The 27,101-nt window shown below is 38.4% G+C and overlaps 1 protein-coding gene across 5 annotated transcripts in view; it reads right to left on the reverse strand.

Moving 5' to 3' along the window:
* Positions 1–27,101, reverse strand: part of si:dkeyp-23e4.3 (rho GTPase-activating protein 7) — a 153,494-nt gene that overhangs the window by 53,772 nt on the left and 72,621 nt on the right. For 2 of the 5 annotated variants that reach the window (XM_023261250.3, XM_023261248.3), the window contains exon 1: positions 8,280–8,474. The exons of the other annotated variants lie outside the window; for them this stretch is intronic. In XM_023261250.3, coding sequence (XP_023117018.2) covers positions 8,280–8,292 — 13 coding nt within the window. In that variant the 5' untranslated portion in view covers positions 8,293–8,474. Of the gene's footprint in view, positions 1–8,279; positions 8,475–27,101 lie in introns of those variants that run through there. 5 annotated transcript variants of the gene reach the window in all.

Here is a 27,101-nt window from a genome sequence, read left to right on the forward strand (position 1 = left end):
AGACCAACCAAGAGTCATAATACTTATGTTTTAGGAGCCCTGAGGCAGATATTTTAGGCCCAAAAAGGCGATGACAACAGCTCAACTGACGGACATGAGTCGGCATCGCACTGTGAAAATGATACGTCTGAGATACCTTAACTATTTACATTAGGTAAAGAAGCAGTACATGTATGATAAACACAATAACACTACTCTGTCATTATGGTTGTTAAAGCAGCGTGGTCCGTTGAGGGTTAATTATCCAAGCACAAGAGTAATTATATCTAGAATTATAACAAGCATAACATAGAAAGAAGGCTCTCACTCTTGTCGAAAAGGGAACAAAAACGCATTAACCTCCCAGCACCATGTTTTTTAACCATTACAACGGGCTTCATTAATTTCAGGCTCTGAGCTGACCCTCACATCCTCACCATTGTTTGGACATCATTGGCAGCTCATTGAGGACGCCCTCACGTTTCTGTACAGGTAACAGTGAGGAGGCTTCCTGAATGGGAATCAACTGCTGCTGCTGTTTACTGGAAGATGCCTTGAACTCAAGGTCACTGCTTTGCTTTCTGTGCCAGAAGTAACGAGCAGGAAGACACCACAAACATGAAGCAAACAGCAGTTTTTCTGCAGGTTTAATTGTGCAAACAAACACATTTACATGCAAGCTGTTAGCATTTGTACAGTAATTTTTGCTGCACTGTGATGGAAGGTCAGATACATTTTTGTGGGTTTTGATAGCGACATGAAATGTGTCTGTAATGACGGATCAAACCATTTGTGGGGTTCAAGAGGTTCAAGTCCTTGATGTTAAATAGAGATTACAGCCTAATGAGACATAATTCACTCCCACAACCTAGATCTCATGAAGTACCTGATATAACTGCTTTTATTGAGAAAATAACAAAGAACTTTGGCTCTACTATTTTAAAGTCTCTTTCCTTTTAATCTGACAGGCAGCTATTCGGAACATGCGGGTATGTGGTGTTCACTTGAGCAAGACAGGTCTAAGAGTTTAGTAGTTTTTGGAGTCCACAGTTCAACCACTTGTGCATATTGTTGTTTTATGTCATGTAAACCACTCAATGCAATGTCACCTAAATGTAAATGTAGTTTCAGGACAAATTAAAAATGTCAGCACTGAGGAAAATCAAATAATTCCAGCTGTAAACCTCTGAATTTACCAATGCCCCTAGTTGGCCATTTCCGATGTCCTGTCTACTTCTAAAGATACGTGATGTTTTGTTTTAATTCTCTTTAGACTAATTCAAATTTATTTAGGTGCACTGTTGGTTCAGGCAGTTAATTCTTTGATTGTACATAAGTGCAAAACAGAATGACTCTAAAGGAACCTTGAATATTTAAACAGACCCAAGCTGCATTATCAGTTGAATATTCATCATGATTTCAGCTTCCCACAGTTAAGTAAACATGGTGGACTGGAATATTGACATTTACATGCTCACAGAAAACAGCCTATGTAGGTAAAATCACCCATCTTTGGTAAATCTAACATTAAAACATCGTATGTTACTATTTTCACAGTTGTTTTTGGCCACACATCTGTGTGAACTGCTGCCGAATGGAGACTAGAAGCTTCTCTGTGCTCAGATGACTAGCTAGCATCTACTGTAGCCTTCTGGTGAGGAGTTCAGGGAACAAATTTTAGTATCTCTTAATAAGCAGATGTTCACCAAGTGAGGAGTTCTGGATACATTTTTTTGTATCTTTTGCCTCATGGAGATGAATTCAGGTGAAGATTGTTTTAAGTCTTATCCTGATGCTGAGATTTATGTTTTAGCAGGACTGTAGCAAAACATGGAGGTGAATGAAGCTCTGTTTATTTTAACGTTAAATTGCAAAAAAACTACGTTCTGTCCCCAATAATAACTGTATAATTGTGATCACTAGATTGTGATTATGGTCATAATTGTGTAACCATAGCGTGAAGCTTTCTGCAGACATCTGTTTGAAGCCAAAAGTTTGAAACTGACTCATACCAAACGAGCAGGAAAACAACCAAGACGTTTGTTTCTCATACCGTACATTTGTCCTTATTCCTGAGACTTGTTTTTGTTGTGGTGTTGTACAGACTGCTTTCTCTTCTTGACTTTTTTAACAAAACAGTCTCCAGCCAAGAGATCTTGTTATTTGCACACATACAAGTTTCTATACCTACGATATGTATACATGTATACATACCCAGAACTGTTGCAGGTATAGAAGTAAATTGAAGTCTGCAGTTTAAGGCTTCAGCTGTCTTTGGATGTGAGAACCATGACTCTACGTTAAGAACTGTCAGCAGACGAAAGTTCTCGAACCTGTGAGTCTTGACTTAAACTGTCATTTCTCACAAGGTTTATTTCAATGCAACGTAATCACTCTATCATTTTTTTTGGTAATATACATTATTTACTATAGTAAAAGAGAACACAAGCGATCTGTCTAAACAAAAATTCAGGTAATCCAACACACTAGAATTTAATTCCACATTGGTTTCAATTCTGTAGACCTAACTAGACCCTGGGACGGGAGTAAACTAAGACCAGTTGAGGAATTCAACAGTTTATATGGAAAAAGTTGGAATTGGACACTATGATGGAGATCTGACACCTGCTATTGTCACTGTAAAGTTAAATAAAAGAAGTCCAGTCAGTTTACATTCATACAACTCACAGAGATTAAATGGAACCAGCATGAACTGAATGCAGCACCAATAAACGGAGAAGTTCACGGACGGAACAAAATTCTAAATACCAAAGTCAGCTTACTTTAGTTTTCAGACTTTTTTCTGTTCCTTGATAATTTCTGTTGCAGTTCTGTACAGTTTTACCTTTAATAAAACCAATGATGCCTTTAATATCACTCACTGGTTATATTGGTCCTAACTGGTAAACACATTTAATATGTTACATGTCAAGAAGATTGGGATGAAAATTTACACATTCAAAACAATCTGTACAATAAATCTGTGTAATAAATAATACTGTAAGTTCTGAACTTCATATTTAAATTACTCGCGTAAATTTGAGTAATATGCATTACCTATAACGCTGTAGGCTTTTAACTTTAACATTTAAATTAGTCCTGTACATATTATTGTAGGGTCTTCAGCTTAATCTTTTAACTTGTCAGATAAATTTAGATTTCCATAATATACATTTTTGCAGGGTTTTAGTATGAATATTGTAGAGTCCTAACCTTAATATTGCAATTATTTAGGTAAATCTGTATTACACCTTACATTGTTGAGGCTCAAACTTAATATTTTAATTAGTTGGGTAATTTGTATATTTTTTATGTTGTTTCATTGTGGTCAGGTAAATATATATAAAAATATTAATGTAGTGTTTTAATATTTTAATCAGTCAGGCAAATTTGTATGATAAACTGAATTAGATAAACTTGTATAATAATTGTGTATAATTCATAATATTGTGGGGTTTCAAACTTAATTTTTAAATTAATTGAACAAACTTGCAGAATGTGTAGTACTATAAGGTCTTAGGCATAATATTTACACTGGTCAGGTTAATATTCTAGTCAGACAAATTTGTATAATAAACGGTATTGTAGAGGGTTTTTTTCATTCTACATGCATGTTTTCTCCTATATTTGTCTTTACATATATGTATTTCCACAAACAGCAAAATAAACTCTGCTCAAATTACGGAAGTAAACAAGAAACCAACTTTCATAGAGTTTCATAAAAATGGTGGAGTTACGTCTGAATTGTTTTGAGTTTATTTGTATTTTACTTTCTCTTCAGACAAAACCCAGCTGCTGAATCTTTTCATGATAAGCTTCTATACAGTATTTTTAGGTTCTTTGATTTCACATTTTCCCACACACTGAGCTGGCAGTTAGTGCTGTGTTCGCTCATTCGTAGGTAGAGTTTAGTCATTCCTGTGCACTGTTGCCCTCCGTTGCTAACAACACTGTGTCCAGAGCCTCGGTGCCAGTGGAAAGATGGCTTTCCTGATTTTGGATAAACACTCTCGGGTTACCGTGAAGTCAACTGGAGGAGCTACAGAAGCGTTCGCTAGAAACAGATATGACACATCCAGCAGCATCCCACCGGGCAGAAACCCAACTGTCACCGGGCCAAACCAAACCAAACCAAACCACATGTGGACAAGATTTCTTTCATTTCTTTATTTTCTGCACCTGTTGTGTTCAGATTTAGCTTCGCGGGTCACCTGGCAAAAGACTTTTACCTGCTAAAAGTTGTTTTGTCAGTTCTGCTTTGTGCCCAGAGTCATTCTGGTTGTCAAAACAAGAAGCACTGACGTGATCTCACAGAGCATGAATTATGCTTCGATCACAGTGGTTTGAGAAAACTGAGTTAGTCATTTAGTTGAATTTGGTGAACTGTTGGTGGGAAACGTCCAGAATGACTCTGCAGGCAATTATTTCATTCAGGCTCTACAGCAGATGATTGAGCTGCTATATAACTCCTAAAAACTTTCCTAAATTGAACTTTTGCTTCCAGCTGTGGCACTTATTTGAAGAAATCTATTTTTTTTTTTATTAAATTACCAAACTAAACCAATTTCTGCATTAATCTGAGTGACACATTTACAGAATGAAGTTTCATTTGACGTCTTCACATGGTTAACCTGAACTCGAAGCAGTTTCGGGGTGTTTTTTGTCACATTTTCACTCACTGTGGTTAATTTTCCACTGCAATATAAAGTCCTGCACCTCTATGGAATCAGAAAAATCAAGGCTAGAAAGAGCAAGAACTCAAATATGTACATATCTGTGCAGGATGACATAGTTATGATGCTGTACATCATTAAAAAAAAATCAGAATTTTAAGTTTATTTGTGGTTATTTTTCCAGATGGAATACTGCATTTCACACACAACATGTTCAAATATCAAAAGAAAGCTGAAAATCTTCCTAAATTTTTCTGTAATTATTACCAGTTGTGTTTTAAAGAAAACACATTGTTCAGATCTGCTAGCAGGTTTTGGTGTTCTGGGGGTTAAGAGAAGTTGACTGCAAGGGATTAGCATGTGGGTTTAAAGGGATTCTATGATTTCAGTTGATATTTTTAACAAAATATTCTTAAAATCAATAGCCATTCAACACTGTGATGCTTTCTGGTTGCGAGGTAGCTGAGAATATGGCTAATTACGATTGTTAAAATATGAAGCGAAAGCTAATGGTGGATTAGCTTAGCTCTGCTTAGCAGTAACACTTGGAACAGCTCTATTTAGCAACAACAAAATCTGCTCAGCGTCAACTAATACTAACTAATGAACATGATAAAACTCTTTTGTGTAATTTGTACCAGAACCAAAGTGTAAAAAGTTACATTTTAAGTTTTCCGTGTTGCTATGAAGCTACTGTTAGTGGCAGCTCCATTGTGTTAGAAACAGTTGAGCTTCTACAGTAAAATTAGTAAACTAGAAAAGTAATGCATTTCCTACTGAAAAACAACATATCACCGATGTAGAGAGTAAATACACAAACTAGTTTCCTTTGGCCAATTTACAGAGCTGAAGTTACGTTAGCTAAAAGTACTGTGAGCTACGCTAGCTAACAATGTTATGTACGTTTAAATCTGACTGATAAATCGGTTGGCCAGTATTTCCTGACATGAAACCTTTCTGTTTAGCTTTTTTCTGCAGAACATAAGGCAGAAAAAGCTGTTTGGGGTAATTTAAAAATAGTGTTATAGTTTGTCCAACAGACTCTGTTTTGCAGTACATGTAGTAGAGCAAACAGTGGTGTGGAGTCAAGACACGTCTTCATGGTAAGTTGCTGTCTAGTTTCTTAAAGTTAAACAATGATCCATTATTTTCCCTTTTTAATATAAGTCTAACATGCTGTATGTATATATTTGTAAATATATAAAGTATATCAACCAGTACATTGGAATTTTTCCAACCTAAAAATTGGCTTTGGCTCAAAAAATACTGTACAATTTGGCCTCTAATGTACTCTCTAGTCTTTTTTCTGAAGGTGAAAAAGCAGCTAAAAGAGTCAGTGACAGATTTATTAGACGTACGTAAATCTGTTGAATTGTCCACTCATGCCGACGGATGTTTTTAATCTTGTAAAGTGACATTTTAAGGTTTGCTTTCTCCTTAGAAGTTTCTCAGGATAGTTCAGTAAAGAAAAAACTGCAGTTACTTTGGACTGCAGCGTTTTCTCACCTCCGTAATGAAGCTAAAACTTTACTTCCGTAGATGTTTGATATTTTGACACCTAACGAGCCACTTGTGCATTTAGGTAGAAAAGCTCATTAACTGTCGGAGTGAAACTAACTCATGCGAGCTCCTCTGTGGGTCTGGAGGTTGACGGCAGTTTTTAGAATAAATTATGGCGAAGTTGTCTTCGTAGGGAAAGGACAGCTGATATATTAATATTATTTATGACCTGCTGGAGCTTGTTTTCGTGGACCTGCCAGTGTTTGATAAAGGACGAGCAAATGGACCAGAATTAACTGCAGCTACAAACTCCAGCTTCACCTTAAACTGGGAGAACTTTCACTGTATTTTGAAAGGCATTCTGGGAAGTGTAGGGAATTATCAACTGAAGTCAATCAACAGGGTATTACTTTTGGGAAAACATAGCCTTAAAGCAGCTGTTTTACATAAACTATATATCCATTGAAAAACCCAGAAGTTAAATGTATTCAGACTCCTTGGTGACAAAAACTTCTATTTTCTGCTCAGTTAAAACTTGTTTCACTATTTTTTCTGTTGTTTCTTGCATCTTTTTCTCCCTAATTCAAACAAAGATGGTAGCAGGAAATTACTCACTCATGTCCTTGATTAATTAACACAATGTGAACCCACTTAAAACAATTATAATGAAGAAAAATCGTCAGTGCCCTCATTTAACTCAAAACTGAAAACGTACTTTCATAATAAGATCTTTTGTGAACTTTTTCACGGCTATTATAATCTGTTCTTTTATATTTTGCAGACTTTATTATGTTGGTCTGCTTGATTTGTCATCCGTTGCTTTGTGATTCTTCTATTTTGTTCTTGGCCTTGCTTTTACCCCCTGGATGTTAATGTCTGCTTTGTGGAGCATTTTCAAACTTTTTTTTTTCTTTTTTTTTTTTTAGAAAGATGCAACATGAATAAAGTTTTACTACACATTTTATTCGCTGTCTTTCTCTTTACTATAAGACTAACACCTTTTAATCTTTTATAAAATGTGAAGTTCCCAGAGATCTTTAGATTACTTGTTTTATTCACTTTTAAGTCTAAAACTCAAAGATATTTGATTTACAATGATATGAAACAGAGAAAAGAGCTGTAATCAGATAATTTTCATTTTTGTTGGACAGTTAATGGGTTCAAGCTTAAATAACCACATTTTACCTTTCAGATGTGATTATTTTGAGAGTAAAAAATGTTTTTACGATATTTTAGAAAGTCATTTGTATGGCATGCAGAACTAAAAACCCAAAAATGAACCAACTAGATGCTGGTAAATGGACTTGATTTAAGCAGGGCCTTTAATTTGAACCACAAACCCGGACATGAATACTGGCCACAATATTCGCACCAGTAAAACCATGATTGAAGCCGACTTTCTCCGATTCAAACACATTTACTGACACACCACAAGAAAAGGTGACATTACGTGATGAGAGCGAATGTCAGGTCCATAAATGAAGCTGTTAAAAGCAGAAATAAAACCAAAACTGCAGCTATAAGGTCACGTACCACAGAATTAAAACAGCACTTTTTGAATAATTTACATGTGATTTACAGGCAGGAGTGCACTGCTACACGCACTGTTATGTATTTTAACATTTTTAGACATAAATTCTTATGAAAAAACTGAATATATGCAGTTTTCTTCACCACATTGCATTTTAAAAGTAACCCACACACATTCAGAGCGAATCCTACGCTCTCTAAAGCTGCGCTCGTGATGTTTCAGGGCCCACGGCCTTCAAACAATAAAGACCTTTCAGTTCTAAAAATTCCTCTTCAGCCTCATGAATCAAGAACATCTTTACTACCCTTTGAATAAAACCGACGATGCATGTTTACACTAAAAATCTCCTCACCAGGCCCGCACGTACCATATAATCTGAAGCAGCTAATTTCATAAAGGAGCCGTATTTAGACTAATCAAGGCTCACTCAGGTCCTCGTTAATTACACCTCGTTAAGATCATCAACCAATCATCTCCTTAATGAATGTCATCAAGCACCAATTGTCATCTGTCACCAAAGAGAAAACTGAATTGAGAGGCTTATAATGTCATTATCTCCCCGTCCGTCACAGCGCAACACGTGAGCTCATACTCACTTGTGATCAACATGCTTCTGAAGTCTTTGACAGATGAAACTTCAACAGGTTTCCATGTTTCCTCCTGAGAGCAGAACCAGGCGAACACAGAAAATTAAATCCAAAAGGGAAAAGTCATATATCCAGTGTTGTAGCGGAGCAGCAATGTCCAGCAGTGCTGGTCATGTTGGGCATCATGTTAATGAAGTCATTGTTGAAGATTTCCCCTTTCCCCTACCACTCCCCTTCCTCCAGCCCGGACTGGACCAACTGAGCTCCAGAGGGCGGGGGTGCGTCCTAAAAATAACCTCCAGGGAACACTTCGGCAGACATGAGCGCCTGCCTGAGATGACTTTCAATGTATGAATCGGAAGGGTGAGTTTGGAGGATAAAATCACTGCTGACCCTCCCTGGACTGGTCCAGCAGTGACCACAGAGCTCCTCTATTAATAACGTAATTTAAAATAGGAAGCCAGACGTTCCACTTTGCCTGCAAAGAGGCTCGATACAAATCAATATTCCCCTCTGCTCAGGCCCTGCATCACAACCCTGAGATGGTAAAACTGCAAACAGGAGTGAGCGAGAAGATTAACAAGATGAACTTTCCTCCCTTTTGAGATTGAATACGTTCCTCCAGCGAGAACCTCTGACCTCGTAGCCGTCCGGTGCTTTGGAAAACAGACACTTCAGACGAAATGAAAGAGAGACACCTGACTGGGCGAATGACTCAACATGAGGAGGATAAAGTCCTCGACATGCCCTTAATAGTCTGTAGTTCTTCGAGGTTTCATCTCGGCTTGGTCCAAGGTATACCATTAGTGTTAATGGCCTTCCATTTAACGCGTAGGTCTTTGATTATGGGCTTTTAAATGTGAATAACTCCCTCTGAGGAGTGGAGAGGTGAGGAGAAAAGAGTGGTTCGCGGGATTCGCTGCATTAATTCACAAGTGGAGGAGGAGAAAGTGGGAGTATGTAAACAAGTAATGGCCTTTTCCAAGTCTGTAGAGTCTTAGAGCAGAGAGGGGAAGACGGAGAAGAAACTTTCAGAGGCCTGAAAAGTTGATGTTAAAGCTAAAAACATCTGCTTGTGGATGTCAGGAACAAATCAACAATCAGATTCAGATGGATCAATGGCGAGATAACATTTTGGTCCATGTCACTAATGAAATCAGCCCGTATAATTCTAATTAATTCTAATGAATGTGTGTGAAGAAGTTTATCGCAGCAGCTGTTCTGAACAGACCGAGCAGCAGGTTCCCCCTCAATCACTTCTATCGCCTGCTTCATATTTACTCTAATATTTTACAACATCTGTGATTCATGGAAACATTTTGGACATTTGGGAAGCAGACGTCTCCTTCAGATCCTACAGCTACACTCAGGATGCACAGAAGATCCTGACTGGGACATTTCCAGCCCATTAAATCACCATAACTATTGTGCATCATTCCCATAGATGTGGTCCAGTAGGAACCTCCCACACCTTGCTCAGTAGCCGAGTTATAATGCATTTAAATTACTGATAAACACGAAATAACACAGATAACACTGGTGGCCTCTTTACAACATGGTAAACATCGCAACGGGGTGGATTTTAACCCAAATTATGATTCCTTTCTAAACTTAACCAAACAGTTTTGGCACTGAAAATTTTAAGTAGTAGAAACCCAGAAATAAAACTGTGTTTAGGGTTCGTTTCTGGACACAAACCCAAGTCTCCTTACTCAAAGTCTGCTAATTTGGACCTCCAACCTCCAAATGGGGATTTTGGTTCCATTTCAAGTGCAAAAATGTGGCTCCATTGCCATGAAATGAGATAATAGCAGAGCTCCACTCAATGGGGTGATAACTGAGGCTACTAGAAAGTGAAGGTCCCTACCAACCCACATGTATGGCAATGATAGCTATATTTAAAGGGCTGATAAAGTCTGAAATGGTTGAACATGTGGCTGTACTTAGAGATCTTTGTTAAAGAGACTGCTCTTAACCTTCTCAGCAAACCAAGAAGTAGTCAGATGTAGAGATTCAATCGAGATTTTAAGGTCTTTTGGTTCATCATTTTGGCTTCACAGCACAATTACAATAGTATTTAAGTTCCACAACCTCATCCACCTCATTTGCAACCAGAATCTGTCCAGTAGGGCCTGTAGTCCCACCTCCTGCCGAGCCTAAATGGGAGCACACACCCTTTAAACATCCATTCCTCCATCTTCTTCTGCTTCCTATCCATAGTCAGGTAACAGGCTAAGCAAGATCTCCATGTGTAATCCTACCAGCAAGACCTCCAACATAGGACATCTAGGAGGCATCCTAAAGAAATGCCTGAACCACTTTAACTGGCTCCTTTTAACCCAAAGAAGAAGCGGCCTCTACTCTGACCTCCCTCTGGATGTCTGAGCACCTTACCCCACTTGTAAGGCTGAGCCCAGCTACCCAGTGGAAGAGACTCATGCTGCCTGCATGTGTATACAATCTCATGTCTTCGGTCACTACCCAGAGCTCATGGCCACAGGTGAGGTCTGGAGTGTTGTCTTCCGAAAGGCCAACCTGGTGCAACACTTGTATTACTACTGATGTTTCACCAATCTATCAATCCATCTCATGCTTTACTTTCTGATCAGTCGTGACTCATGGAGCAGTAATTCAGTCCAACCCAGAGATACCAATCCTTTGGTTTCCATGTTGACTCTCATCCCGGTTGCTTCACACTTGGCTGCAAACCCTCCTCCAGTGCACCTAAGGTTTGATGGATCTAAGAAAACCACGTCATCTGCAAAAAGAAGAGATGCTGCCGCTACCTTGACTGTCTTAGACTGTCGCTTATCATATTCTGGCTAAAAATGTATTCAAATTGCAAGCTGGCTAGCTAGCTCACTACATGTCAACCACTTTCCCCCTATGACTGGTTGTGCTCGTACGTTGTTATCAAGGGCTGGTCAGGAGGCAAAAACTTTATTCTTAAATACCACATTTCAATTCCTAGTCACAACTATGCAAACTCCAGTTGCAAATGATTCCATTAGTGCAAGATGGCAGACACTTTGGCTTCACTCCTCAAAAAACAAATTGAAACAACAACCCAAAATAAACTAATGAAAGCTCTGTAGAGATAACATTATCTGCTTGGTACAAAAAGAAAACTTGCACATTTCCTACTCTGATTTAAGGGTTCCTGAATGCATTGATTTTTTAAAAAGAGGATTTGGTGGCAAAAAGACAAGAAAAATGGAAATATTTCAGCTACAGATAGGATGAAATTGGATGAAGTTCTCTGTCAGCTGTGTTTTGAAGGCAAAAATAAGTTTGACCATTCAAATTAGCAGCACAAAGCTCTGTAGGATGAGTGCAAAGTCACATTTGAATGACATCCAAAGCAAAAAGACAGCATGGGAGGCCTTTACTACCACTACGCCAAATGAGAAATGTTTAAAAGTGTGTTTTTCAGCTTATTTCTAAATGATTTTCTATTTTCTGTCCTTTTATCATTCAACACAATGACTACTCCTGTCTAAATTGATAGATTCAAATTATGTGTTGAAAAAGTCTAAAATATTTTCATATTGTCAGTTTTCTCCAGCATCGTGCTGCTTTAATCTGCAGGAATTCATGCTGCTACGTGATTGGCACGTTGGATAAGCATCTGTGCGAAGGTTCCTGATAAAGTGCACACAACTTCTGTATTTATTCATGTATTAAAGTGAGTCTGTCCAAACTCACAGGCCGCCTTCGGTGAGGATCTGAATAGACGGCGATTGCAGAAATGAGGATTAAAGCGTCGTTCGAGGCCGACCTCTAACACAAACACTCTCTGCTGTGTACAAGGTTACACAAGACTGCATTTCCTTTTCCCAAGCTAGAGCCTGTCGGGCGTCAGAGGAGGAAGAATCCAACAATACTCCCAGCGGATGGGAGGTTCTGTGTGTGCGGTATGTGTGCGTCCTTTGTGTGGTGTTTGAGGTTTTGAGGCAGCCACAGTTTGGGAGGTTGTGTTTACTCTTTGCAGCTTCGATCGGCTGCTTGTTGCTGCTGCTGCTGGCTGCTAGTTGGCTCTGGGTGGTTCTGAATGCACTGTTTGTGCTTGTAGAAAGTGTGAATGTGCGAAGTCTAATCTGAATCCAGCCTCCGAGGCTTCGGTGCTGGTATTTCCGATGCAGCGGTGACAGGAAGCCGTGAACTGTGGCCCTCCTCTAACATGGCACTCTGCAAGACCTGTTACTTCATCTGTGTTTGTGTGGCACCAAAAGATAGCGTTCATTTGGCTTTCTGCAGCCCCAAAGCTACTTAGACATCAAAACTAGCAATAAAAAATAGTTGGTATACAGCAACTAGCCCTATTTATCTACTGCAGTAACTATTTTACTGGATTAATTCCTTTAATGCCAAAATAGCAGCACTTCGTTGAGTGTTTGGGTTGTTCCATCTCAAATCATCACATTTTTAAAACAATTTCTGACCGAATTTCTGAAATTTTTATAGCAAAAAACACAGATATTTATACATATATTCGCGACATTTTAGATTCATATATCAAATACTTTACGAGATCATTTTATTTTGTAAAAACTTGCCCATTGACCCACTTTTGGCACGTTTTTGTTAATATCTCAGAAACTAATAAAGATAAATGCCTGAAATGTCCACTGTTGTTTCTCATCATGTTATTGATCAGTCTTTCTGTTTTAACCAATTTGAAACTCTGTTTTACTCAGATTATCCAGCAATATGTTTGTTTTTGTGGTACAAGTGGTCAAACCTGCTCGATCAGTTGTGAAAGTTCAATGAAAATAACTTCTTTTCATTTATGCAACCAAGTATTTTACATAAAAAGTATTAATGATTTTCTTTTGCATTACTGTGACATGCAGGTAAATATGGTTCAGAAAATATCACTAGTTGACTTCTGCATTGTTAATATTTTTGTTACTGTGTGCTCAAAAATAGGATTTTTCACAATGGGCTATTTTTTTTTTTTATATTTCATCTCAGCCACAATCAGATATTTTATTTACTTTACTTTTATTTGCTTGTCCATTATCTTAGATCATGAATCGATGACATGATGAGGAATAACAGTGAAAATTTCAGGCTTTTATCTTTAATGGTTTCTGAAATATCATGGTTTATACATGCTTCAAATTGTTAATATGCCAAAAAAAATAAACATGCTGAAAGTGGATCCCCAGAAATTTTTTAAAACAAAAATATCCTGGAAAGTATTGCATATATCAAGCTAGAATTTTACATATCCACAGTTTATGATAAAAAAAAAGTTTCAAGTAAATCACACAATTTTAAGCAGTTGTTGCTTTAAATATGTCACAGTCAAATGAGGCCGCTATTGGAAAATGACATTACAAACTTTTACCAAACAACTAAGTCAAGTTAAATTTTTTAAACGTGAACAAGAAAAGCACTCAGAGAGCGCAGTACTCTGCCAAGGCTGCTCAGTCTTTGTATAATTTCTGACGGATGAAATCTTTCATAAAAAATCACGTTGCACTGAGCACAGGCGTGTGTTCTGCATGTGTACATTATGTATAGATACCGAATCATGTGACCTAAATATGTAGCGGGCGGCGGGAATTGATGGGACTCAGAAACACCCCCACAATTTAATCAATTGTTCCTTCTATCATTTCCAACGGATAACGCCTGATAAGTCCGCAGCGGTAGATTTGTAGTAGGATCTGAATCATATGATCATCAGCAAGCAGCTGACACAGTGTTCACTTGTTGTCATGGTGACAGTGACGCTGTGCCACTATCTCGCAACGATACTGAAATCTTTAACAAATCCGTGGATACAGACTATAAGCTGCATCACTACCAAAATCTGATCACTTGGTCCTTGTGTCATTTCTGACCTTCCCTGAAAATTTCATCCAAATCCGTTAGTCTGTTTTTGAGTAACGTTGCTGACAGAGAGATGGACAGACACATGTACGCCGATCGTCACATAACTCCACCGCGTTCTTTGGCAGAGTAACAAATAAAAAAATAAAATTAGGGGAAAAAAAAATCTTAAAAATTATTACATATTAAAAGGAGAGAAAATTTTAAAAAAGCGACCTAAAATCAAATTTTCTAACATTTTCCTGCAGTATTTGTTTCCTGAACTTAATCAAAAATCAACTTCATCATGGTTAGATAATAATAATTTATGAAACATCATTATTCTGATAGAATTCAACCAAATACTGACTCACAGTTTCTCTGTCCGGCGGAGACACAATGGGGTGACATTTTTAAGAAATCCTTTGAGTCTTTTTCGGGTCTAACAGTAGCGTATTTCTCTGAAACTAAGTGTTGGAAATCACACTTTATGTCTAAAGCTGCCTCTTCCAGAGAAACAGGCCGAGTAAATACAGAAATCTGACTCATGAATTCTGCCAGTATGACAAACATCTGCTCTGCGGTTTTTGGAATCAGAATGATGCTGTTTTCCTTCCACTAAACAAGTATGTAGGACTTAATTTACATATCACAGCTAATCTCCTAACAGCAGGAATGTTACAGCCATCATTCCTGCTAAAAAAAACCTGGTTTCTTCTTCTTTTGGAGGATTGTTGGACTCGGCAGCCACAGATCTGAAGTCAAACACAGTTTTCACTGTCAATTTATTGGGAATCTGATTAGAGCTGCTCTTTATTAGCGCTCAGTGATGTGAGCTAATGGACCGTCCACGTTCCGTTCATCCGGGGAGCCTTTATGAGAACTCCTAAAACCAACATTTGGATAAACTGGCAGGGTTTTCGGGCCCTTGTTTTTCTGCCAATCATACTCCAAATCTGCCACTTGTTTGTGCCAAATGATTCTTATCTGCGTGTGGAGGAGTCTGCGGATTTAGACCAGTCACATTTGTTTAATTCGCATCTCCCTTGAGTTTTATTTTAGCCTCTTGTCACTGCAAGAAAAAGGCTTTCTGACGTCTTCATAGAGAGATTGTTGAAACGGTGGCATGCCTTCAGCTCTTACAAAATGCAGCGAGTTTATTTAATTTCACAATTGTGGCACAAAAACTCTTCATTTCTCTGCAAAATGCCAACACAAAGAGTTCAGATTATTCAGATTTTGTGTATGGAGGGAAGCAATCTAAATGACAAAACTTGAAATGTTAAAGGTGTAAAACTGCAAACATCTGAGAAACGTGGACGTTATTTCAGGTGATCTATGGATGTGTCACATTTTATTTTTCTAGCATCCAGTCAGTCTTTGTTTCTTTAAGCGAAAGGGGCCACTTTCACCGAAACGCCACTGACATAATGTCAACTTTCATGGAATAGAAGATGTTGTAAGAAGCGATTCGCTGCGTTTCGTCCACTTTCACGTCATCTTTTCGTTGCTCTGTGACCTGCTCAGTGTGAGAAGCAAAGAGCTGAAGAGGTTCAGAGTAAAATGACTGCTTTTGTCAGGAGGCTGTGGAGTTTTAAAGGTGTAAATCAGCAGTTTGTTTCCACACAATGTGTTTGTAATGTCGGGGAAACATCTACAGTTGTGACTGTAGTCCAAAGCTGAAAAGGTTGCTGCTGTTCTGTCTGACTGATTTGTGTTTTTTCAGGGGGTTAATACAGATTATTAGCAGCCCCGAAGATCAGTAAACTGATATTTTATATTTATTCACAGTGAAAATGAAAATCCTTTTTAACATTTGTCCTTCATTGCTGTTCCATGTGATGTCTAACCACTGAGGAAGCTGCATCAGAGCCAAAGAAGTACATTTTTAAACAAACTAATATCTTCAGGAACCCTATCCCTTAAAAAAACTCAACAACTACAGATAATGGAAAAAACTGTGGAGTGTTTGAGCTAATAATCAGTCGACTCCTACTGAGTACTTTCTGTGATCTGCAGTTCTACAGCAAAGTACAGATAGTGCTGCTATGCAAATTTTAGGTAAGTGGACTTTACATTTTAAATCAAGAAACTGTTTTAATATTGAAAGAATATTATGTATTTTCAGTAATTTTGCATTTTTTTGCTCAGGCTTTTCGCTATGTCAGTGGGTGTTAATCTTAATATTTTAAGTTCTGAGGTGAATTAATAAATCCAGTCTTATTTCTCTACTGGAAAACACTCAGCAGTTGTTGCTTTAAATGACTATTATACCGACATATTGCATTTTTGTGCCTATTGTCATTGTGTTTTAACTTTCTTGTAATTGTAATGTTCCCTTCTGGGCATCCTGCTTCGTCTGTCAAAGTACTTTAAAAACCCAGTATAATACAATTATGTACACTACCGTTCAAAAGTTTGGGGTCGCCCAGACAATTTCAAGTTTTCCAGGAAAACTCACACTTCGCCCTGTGCTAACATAACTGCACAAGAGTTTTCTAATCATCAATGAGCCTTTCAACACCATTAGCTAACACAATGTAGCATTAGAACACAGGAGTGATGGTTGCTGGAAATGTTCCTCTGTACCTCTATGGAGATATTCCATTAAAAATCAGCTGTTTCCAGCTACAATAGTCATTTACCACATTAACAATGTCTACACTGGATTTATCATTCATTTAATGTTGTCTTCACTGAAAAATAAATGCTTTTCTTTCAAAAATAAGGACATTTCTAAGTGACCCCAAACTTTTGAACAGTAATGCAAAATAAAATTATAATTTTATTTATAAGTTCTTCATGGATAAAGTTACTGTGTGGTTCCGCAGCTTCAATTTAATATTTACTATCTGCCCACTGCCAATCTGACACCATTTCCCGAGATAATACACTTTTAAAGTATTGTAGATCAGCTGTAGTACCTGGTTGTTCCACCAGATGGAGCTTCTTACTGTTTAATACTGTAGAGACCAGAGGAGGTGTCACTCAGACTACAGTTCATTTTGGCAGGCAGAGAGCATTGTGGTGGTTTGCTAGCAATGGGCACCATGACAAAGACTTCTGTGATGCTTAATGACCACAGGCGAGAGTTCAAGTATTTAAGACAGAACTAACTACAACAGTAATTTTATATATCAAGAGACAAATGTTTCTTGCAGCCCATATCATGTATCTGTTGATCACAAATATGCTAAATGTAAATAAAGAATTTGGCTTATGTTTGTATCGGTACAGATCAGCAAAAAAATGTCTCCATCAGTTCTGATAACATTGGATAACAACCCCTCTAGTGTTTACGTTTACTCACTTTGCTTAATACGTTACTTTTTTGGCTATGTTAAATGATGTACCTTCCTCTTTTTTCATAGTTCTGCGAGCTACGATGTGACATTATTACTCCACCAAGGAGTGACAGAGTTATGTGATGATTGGCGTACTTTTGTCCGTCTGTTTGTCTGTCTGTTTGCAACATTACTCAAAAACGGACTGATGGAAATGATAGAAGGAACAACTGATTAAATTGTGGGGGTGTTTCTGAATCCCATCAATTCCCATCGGCCGCTATATATTTAGGTCACGTGATTCAGTATCCGTACATAACGTACACATGAATGACACGCCTGTGCTCAGCGCAACGTCATTTTGTTTGTGGGTTCATCTATATTTAATGGACACATTCTATGGTGCCTTGGTTTCTGCCACAATTTTTTTCAAGATTTCAGTCGTCGGAAATCATAAAACGACTGAGCAGCTTTGGCTCAGTCGTTTTAGACTCTGAGTGCTTTTCTTATTCTAATTATTATTGTCTGCCAAGTTTGATGTGCACTAACATTCATGTACAGCTGAATCTGCCATAACATAGAACAAAGAAGCTACAGTTACAACACAGAGTGATGCCATTACTCCAATGTTTCTCTACATATCAAAGAGTTGTTTGCTGCAATGTTAATGTTTTATTTATGTCAAAAAAAATTGCATATTGCATCTTTAAGCATGTAAATATTAGAAATAAATGGTCAACAATAGTTCGTTACCATTGTAAAACAACAAAAATCCCTCTTGAAATTATTTTGTCATCTAAGTCATAATTGACACTTTAAAATGTCATTTTCATTTCTTCATTTCCTCCCTGTCTGCATGCAGGTTAGCAGCACTGTTCGCGGTACCAATGGACTCCAGTGTATATCAAATAAGATATTCTAAATTAGGAGGAATATAACAAAAAATCCAGAACAGAGAGTGATGTTTGAAGCACCAACTGGCGTCCAGTTAGCTGATAAACTAAAGCTGTTTGTCACTAAATAACCCTCCAGCTCTGTTTCCACTGCTGCTGATACAACAAGCACAAATGGCTGTTAACAGAGGGTTGACTTGACGGATGCCTTTTGTCTTTGCCATCTTGTCATCATCTTCTGAAGTTCATCCATAGTTTCCACGCTAAAGCCTGGACATTAGCGTGCTGTCAGCTGGGGTTTGTTTCTGATGAATTGTCAGCTGTAGAGGAGTGTGTTAGAGGACAGAACTGTACTCTAACTGTGCTGATTTTAGCTTTAAACAGCATTTATGAGTGCAGCGTCCACTTACTTTCAGCTCCAAAGTGGAAAAGCTGCTAGAAAACAAACAGAAAGTCTGTCAGATGAGCTGAACGGAGCTCAGCGGGGGACTTATCTCTCTTGGACGGCCCTCGACTGACCCGTCCAACTGTACTTGTTGACTCACCGCTATAAATAAAGTGTTCTCTGTTGTTTTGTTCTGGCCAGTGGATGAAACCCGGGGCTGGTGCCAGGGGTCAGCAGAGCCCCTGGCAAAGTGTTCAGAGATGTTATTACCAGGCTTTCAGCAGCATCATTGTTCCAACATTCCTCTAAACACCGAGTGTGACAGTTGGCCGCTGCCGGTCTGACTTCCTCCTCTGACAGAAGTCCAAGCGTGGAGCTAAAGGAGCTAAACACGGAGCTGCTGAGGCCAATTTCTGCTCTCAAAACCTCACCATGAACACAAAGAGTCGAATTAGCATCAAGGCTTTGGTATTTACTGCAGCAGATCAATCTACCGACCACACCCGCTGTATGTTTGTGAGATTTATGTCTTTGCAATGTTTTAATATACAGTTTAAACACACTTTTAGAATCTCTGTGTTAGATAACAGACACACATATTAGTTTTTTTTTTGTTTTTTTGCAGTAACATCGACATTTCATTTGTTATCAATCTACTAACTTGCCCAATTAAGTTATAAAGGTTCTGTCATTGTATGGTTTAAGAAAAAACTTTTTTATTGTCTTGGACATACGGTACAGTGCACCTGTTGTTGTGTGTATACTTTTAAAAATATATATACATATACTTTAATTAAAATAGAAATATTTCCCAGCAATTACATTTTTTTCACTTGTTTTTCTTATTTTTATGCTTTAGTTATTATTATTGTTTATTATTGTATTTTTAAACATAGCAGCATTCTGTAATTTTAGTGTATTTTTTCTGGCACATTTTGCTGGCAGATTTATTATAATAATTTTTATTATTTTCTATACGGTGTAAGGAGACAGTTTGGCAACAATAACAACAAAAAAAATATGGATTTTTTTTGTTTTATTTTACAGATGTTGCCCATAGTTTGAAAGACATATTTGTGAATTTACAAAAACAAAAAATTAAATTGCATGTGTAATTGTAAATTCCATAAAACTGCAGCCTTATAATTTCTATTTTCCTTGCCAAAAATTTTAAATTTTGACCATTTTTTAAAAATGTCTCAATGTTTTTTACACATAATGTAATGCAATATTAAGGCTACTAAATATATTTAAATCAGGGGAATTTACTGTATTTATACACTGATTATTTTCTGTTATTTTACAGTATTTTTTGGCGTCCCAAATGCCAGAATATTAGCATTATGGTTTTCTTGTTTTGTTTTTTCACAACTCTGACTTCCACTGAAGAAAAAATGTACAATCCCTCCATAAAAGGTAATTTAATCTGGTATAAAGCTTGTCTTTTGAAGGCTGCGATGGGGAACTTCTTAAATACTGTAAAGTAAAAGAAATAATGAGTGAAACCAATACCAAATGCAGCCAGTGCAGTTGTATAAAGTTTTAAAGGGAAAGAGGAGTTCTCTGGTGCTGTGGTGGAGGATACAAGTGGACTCTGGTGATTATTTAACTAAATATATCATGTAGGGATGCTGCCATGACTTCCATGGCTGCTTCACAGATGTAATTGATGCACTCAGGCTAATACATTAGCTACACCTGCGTTATCATCAGGTACACCTGTGCATCTGTTGATGTCATTAGCTGCACCTGTGTTGTTATTACAAGGCCTGGGGAGTAACTGAATATATGGAACAGTGTTACGTGATTAGGATACAACAGAAAGTAACTGTATACTTCTAATACTACATTTACCCTCTATGACTACATTTACCCTCTAACACTACATTTACCCTCTATCACTACATTTACCCTCTAACGCTACATTTACCCCCTATGACTACATTTACCCTCTAACACTACATTTACCCTCTATCACTACATTTACCCTGTATCACTACATTTACCCTCTATCACTATATTTACTCTCTATCACTACATTTACCATCTATCACTACATTTACCCTCTATCACTACATTTACCCTCTATCACTACATTTACCCTCTAACACTACATTTACCCTCTATGACTACATTTATCTTCTAATACTACATTTAAGATGAAGATAAAGATGAAGATAACATTAAGTGAATCAGAAATACAGGACAGACATTGTCAGTGTGGTAAATGACTATTGTAGCTGGAAACAGCTGATTTTTAATGGAATATCTCCATAGAGGTACAGAGGAACATTTCCAGCAACCATCACTTCTGTGTTCTAATGCTACATTGTGTTAGCTAATGGTGTTGAAAGGCTAATTGATGATTAGAAAACAATTGTGCAGTTATGTTAGCACATGGATAAAAGTGTGAGTTTTCATGGAAAACATGAATTTGTCTGGGTAATGCCAAACTTTTGAATGATAGTGTATGTAAATTTGTTAATATTGTTATTTTTCCAAGTATGTTCCATTATTTTCACTTCCTTTTCAAAGTTTTTGAACATTACAGTGTTTCATCATTTGACATTTTTAAAAAATATTTTCACAATGTAGGGTTTGAATTTCAAACCAATGATAAATTGTATTTTTATGGAATTTTTCATGATATTTTTTTTTACTCAAGTTTGAAATACCTAAATGAAATATTTATTATTATAAGACTAATAAATATTAAATGTCTCAGATTGGATCAGGGGCATCTCTCGTCTCATATATTATTAAGTAAAACAGTGTTGTTACCCATGCTGTGCTGTTAAGTTAATAATTACCTTTATGCTCAGGTAAGCTATAAGACAATAAACAGATGTGAATGTGAAAGTGCATCGGTACACTATAAATAAATAAGTGGCTGCTTGTTGTTGAGTTCAGCACCATGAATGGAAACTTGTGTCCGGTGCCAAAGGTCGCACTGGTCACTGTCAGAGAACTGAATGTTCCCGTCAGGAAATCCCACCCCAACACCAGCTTTACCACCTCCACTGCCCAGAGTCCATCAACACCTTCAGCTGGAACACCATGCCCACAACAAACCCAACCTCAAATGCCCCGGCATGAAACGGTCGTCCAGTATGGTTCACGAGACGGACAGATTCCATATGGGAGATATTGTCCTCACACAACTCTTTAAAAGCCACCCACTGTCCTGATTCAGCGGCCGCCTATTTCTAAAATGAAATATTTACAGCTGCTGTGATTTTAAACTTTAAGCCCTCAGGATGCCTCTGAACATGAACTGCCACATCAACGAGATGCTAAGTTATGAAAAATGCAAGAGTTCAGGGAAGAACAGTGAACCGGCTGGAGACAAAGTGGAGGAAGTAGTGCCATCATCCTCTGTAGTTTCTGCCATCAGCCTCCAGCAGGGGAGGAGAGGTGTGTTAAACTCTCATTTCAGCAGAAATGAATCTCAGTGCAATAAACTGAGCATTAAGTTCCAAATTTACACTGCAAAAGGTAAATAAACTGGTCCTGAAATGGTCCATGTTGGTTCTAAAAATCTAATACAAGTTTAATTTCAAGTCCTTGTCATAAAGTCAAAACAAAAGTGCATATTTGTCATGACGAATTCCCTATTTCTAACAATAACCAACTAATCAAAGTGCCCTTCAAATCCCAAAACCCACTGTCAGGTTTAAAAGGGTGTCATCTGTCAAAAAAAATCACCCAAATTAAAAGGTTTTTCAGAGATGAAAAATATAATGCTGGATTATCAGCTTCAACTCCAAAAGTTCTTAAACTAATCAGGTGAGACGAATGCTTCCGTTGGAGGGAAATAAACCAAATCTAAGCTTAAAGCAGTGATATTTCATCAAAATCACTTTATCGTAAGTGTCTCATCTAAAACGTATCCAAAAATAAAGTGTCCTCTCTCCTGATATCTGACTTTATCATACTTCACATCATGATGCCGCCACCACTGTGTTTCACAATTATGCTGCCACCACCATGTTTCACATCATGATGCTGCCACCACCATGCTTCACGTCATGATGCTGCCACCACCATGCTACACATCATGATGCTTCCACCACCGTGCTTCACGTCATGATGCTGCCACCACCATGCTTCACGTCATGATGGTGCCACCACCATTGTGCAGAGAACAGAAGAGCAAGTTGTTGGAAGATACATTCAGCATGGTGAAACATCTTTGCAGAGTTGATGTGCAGAGTAAAGACACTGTATTTATAGAGGTTGTAAAAATTAATTATTGTAGTTATATATAGTTGGTAGAGCTAACATTTGGGCACTTAGAAAAATGTTGTATATATCGGTTCCTGGTTTTGTTGTTGTGTATCTTCTATTGAACATCCTAACCTGTAATATTTATTATACATTTATCTTATCTGGTTATTCATCTGATTGCATTTCATGTTCATTGTACTTAAGTTGTGCAGTGACAATAAAGCTGATGCTGAGCTCATTTAATATTAAAATCAATCTACATGAATGTGGAAGTTTCCATTACAAACCTGGTTACTGGCATTTAGCTGGTTCCTCTAGTTATTCCCAGTGTTTCTACAGGATGTAAAACCCCAGAATAATCTCCTGAGTGGAGCCAAGATGAGCCAAGAGGGGGGATTTCCTCTCTGCTCTGAGTGTTTCTGATTTCTGTGCTGGTGTTTGTGCGTGTCTTGCCTTTGTGCAGGTGTGTTTGCATGTATTGTGTTTGTGTCATATCAACACTCAGTTCTCTGGAAGTCATTATCCGACGAGAAAATGATCATCAAACCGGCATTCAGAACCCGTCTGGAAGTCTCATTTCCATTTATGGCAGCTGAGTGTTTCCTTGGAAATGTGATGAGAGAGCAACTTCAATAACAGTGACCTTTAGAAAGTCTGAGAATAAACACAGGTTTGTTCTGAGGTGGGCCACCCACTACAGAGTGCAGGGTTTCAGGACTGTAGAGAAACTAGCAGGTGATGGAAAATATTCACCGATGGGTGTGAAGAGTGGAATGGAAATATAGAGATCTGCTTAATGGATAATTGTGGGTAATTCTATGTTGATTTTATGGGTCATGCTAACTTTGCTCTCTCCGTCTTTGTTGAAGATGCACAAAAGCTCCCAGTAGTTTTAAAAAAATGACATTTTTTAACTTAAATTAGACATTTTCCAGGTCACAGGTTATTTTAGTTTGATGTGTGGCCTTATTCATTGGAAGTCCAAAGACGAGTAGCTGAATCAAATGGAAGATGAGTTTCGGACTTTGGTGAGCTACAAATTGCTGCAAAGAGTGTTGATGGGAAAACCTTCGTGCTTCCGTGGATTAGATGAATCCCAGCTGTGAAACTAAAACCAATGAATCTGCAGCTCTGACAAACAACCTGGAGGAGTTTCACCTCCCCAACGTCAACTGGAAGAAATGACCGACATCTCCATGCGCCACTAAAAGCTGTCACGACAAGGAAGAACTAATGTTCTGTGATTTATTCTGACCTTTGCAGCACCAACACACACTAAAAAGCTATCCACAGCTCCGCACATGGAAACAAGCCGGTAGACAAACATGTAGGAGATCCACGGTCCGTTCCATAAACCAGAATTACCCTTAACCTTATGCTAAGTCCAATATTCACTCTCCTGTCTCCACTAATTTGTGAGAAAAGTATCTGGCTTTTTCATGAGGTGAATATTCCACTATCTTCACAACTATACCATAAATGTGCCATAAAACAAAAGTAAAGAGCTAATAAAAAATTTGATTGAAAAGTAATTCCCAATTTTATTCTTCATACACATTGCCTATAAAAGTAACCACAACCCTCTCAAGTTTTCCCCTTTTATTGTATTCCAACATTCAATCATGGTGAATCATGTAATTTTACTTTGTTGACAAGCCAAGAATCCTCACATCATGATACTGCCACCACCATGCTTCACATCATGATGCTGCCACCACCATGCTTCACGTCATGATGCTGCCACCACCATGCTTCATGTCATGATGCTGCCACCACCATGCTTCATGTCATGATGCTGCCACCACCATGCTTCATGTCATGATGCTGCCACCACCATGCCTTACATCATGATGCTGCCACCACCGTGCTTCACATCATGATGCTGCCACCACTATGCTTCATGTCATGATGCTGCCACCACCATGCTTCATGTCATGATGCTGCCACTACCGTGCTTCATGTCATGATGCTACCACCACCATGCTTCATGTTATGATGCTGCCACCACCATGCTTCATGTTATGATGCTGCCACCACCATGCTTCATATCATGATGCTGCCACCACCATGCTTCATATCATGATGCTGCCACCACTATGCTTCATGTCATGATGCTGCCACCACCATGCTTCGTGCTATGATGGTGCCACCTCCATACTTCACATCATGATGCTGCCATCACTGCTTCACGGTGGGGATGCTGTGGTTGTGATGATGTACAGTATTTGTTGTCCGCCAAACATAACATCTAGCCTGATGTTCAAAAAGCTCCACTTTGGTTTCCTCAGACCAAAGAACCTTCTTCCAGTTGACTTTAGAGTCTCCACATGTCTTCTGGTGAACTCTAGTCCAGATTTTATACAAGTTTTTTTTTCAACAGAGTCTTTGTCTCCCATAAAGCTTTGACTGGTGAAGAACAGACAACAGTTGTATGAACAGTCTCTCTCATCTCAGTCAGTGAAGCTTGGAACTCCATCAGAGGAATCATAGTTGTCTTGGTGGCCTCCCTCGCTCATCTGTTTCTTGCAGTCACTCATAGTGATATTAATGATTTGGAAATTTTCTTGCATCATCCCTTGACTTGTACTTTTCAACAACCTTTTCTCAGAGTTTCTTGGAGTGTTCTTTAGTCTTCATGGTGTACTTCTATCCTGGAGTACTGATCCACCAGAGACTGGACCTTCCAGATACAGGAGTCTTTATACTACAATCACTGAAACACGTTCACTGACCTCAAAAACTGTCTGACTTCTGTCACCAACTGGCTGCATTTGCTTTGAATAAGGCGAGACACTTAAACTTTCTATTTTTTAATGAATTGACACCACTCTGGAGAAATCTATTGTCACTATGACATGAAAGAGTCTTTTTTGGGTCAATTCCTGTCAAAAAATCCAGATGAAATGGACCATGATCCAGTGTTGAAAAGCAAAAAAGGGGAAAACTTCCATTGCGGGTCGCCAACTTCTTTCTTAGGCACAATATAAATAATTGCAGCATCCTTAACTCCCCTCCCTGCACACACACACAAACATCAGATGACACAATCTGTGTATTTCCACTAGTATTGTCTTCATGAATACCTATAAATACTTAAGATATGTACTAAGAATAGTGCTGCTGTGATTAAAATAAGACACATAACAGTGTAAGTATGTGTTTCTGGACCTGCAGTCCTTCAGGGCCTCCTGTGGAAACACCTCAGAGTCTTAGTTGTAGCGTGACTGCAGAAAGTCTCCGCCCAAAACGCTGCGATCCACTGGAGGATACAAGCTTCTGTAGACACGGCGTTCTGACCGCGCCGTCCTGTTCGTCCGCTCAGGAAATCCCTGCGTGATTAAGCGTCCCTTCCTGAAGGGCTGTGTGATTGGATGTCGGTCTGCCGATTACACCGTCCGACTGTTTGTCTCTGCAGTAATGCAACTGTCTGCTCGGCTGTCTGAACCGTCCTCTAACCCAAGTGTCCGATTACCTGTCCGTCCGTCTCTCCACGTTCCCACCCGCCGACTTTATTACTTCAACCTTATTCTGCTCTGCTTTAAAGGAGCAATAAGCGCCTTTTTTTTCTTTACTGCCCCTCGGCACAAAATCCCCATCTGCTGAGGGTTGATAGGGTTTGCAGATCAATACCAGTGACTAAACAACTATTTCTTCAACTGCTGTGATTTCTGGCTGCAAAAACTCACGCTGTATTGGAAGAAACACTCCCTGTCTAGACACTAAATTACTTAATACCTCTTTAACTTGAGGGAGGCAGAGAAGTCTCCAATGAAAGCAGAGCAACAGCTACTATTGAAGACACTGAGGGCTCGACTGGAATCTTTTCTTTGAATTTAGGGGGTTTGTAGCAACAGTTTCAATAAAAAGATACAAAGACGTGTCTGATAGGACGTCATCATCTGTCACTACCTTCAAAAAGTGTGGAAATTAATTGTTAGTGCTTAAATGCTTAGAATGTAAGGATAATTCTAGGTTTGAGAGGCGATTCTATGTGTTATTCTTCATATACAGCACCTAGAAAAGTACTCACAACCCTTTTAAGTTTTTCCCTTTTGTTGCTTTTCAATTTAAATGACTTTCTTAACAAGAATGATGCTGCCATCACCATGCTTCATGCCATGATGGTGCCACCTCCATGCTTCACATCATGATGCTGCCACCTCCATACTTCACATCATGATGGTGCCACCACCATGCTTCACATCATGATGCTGCCACCTCC

This window comes from Amphiprion ocellaris, chromosome 14 (genome assembly GCF_022539595.1).
Source record: "Amphiprion ocellaris isolate individual 3 ecotype Okinawa chromosome 14, ASM2253959v1, whole genome shotgun sequence".
In the NCBI taxonomy this organism is placed as follows: Eukaryota; Metazoa; Chordata; class Actinopteri; family Pomacentridae; genus Amphiprion; species Amphiprion ocellaris.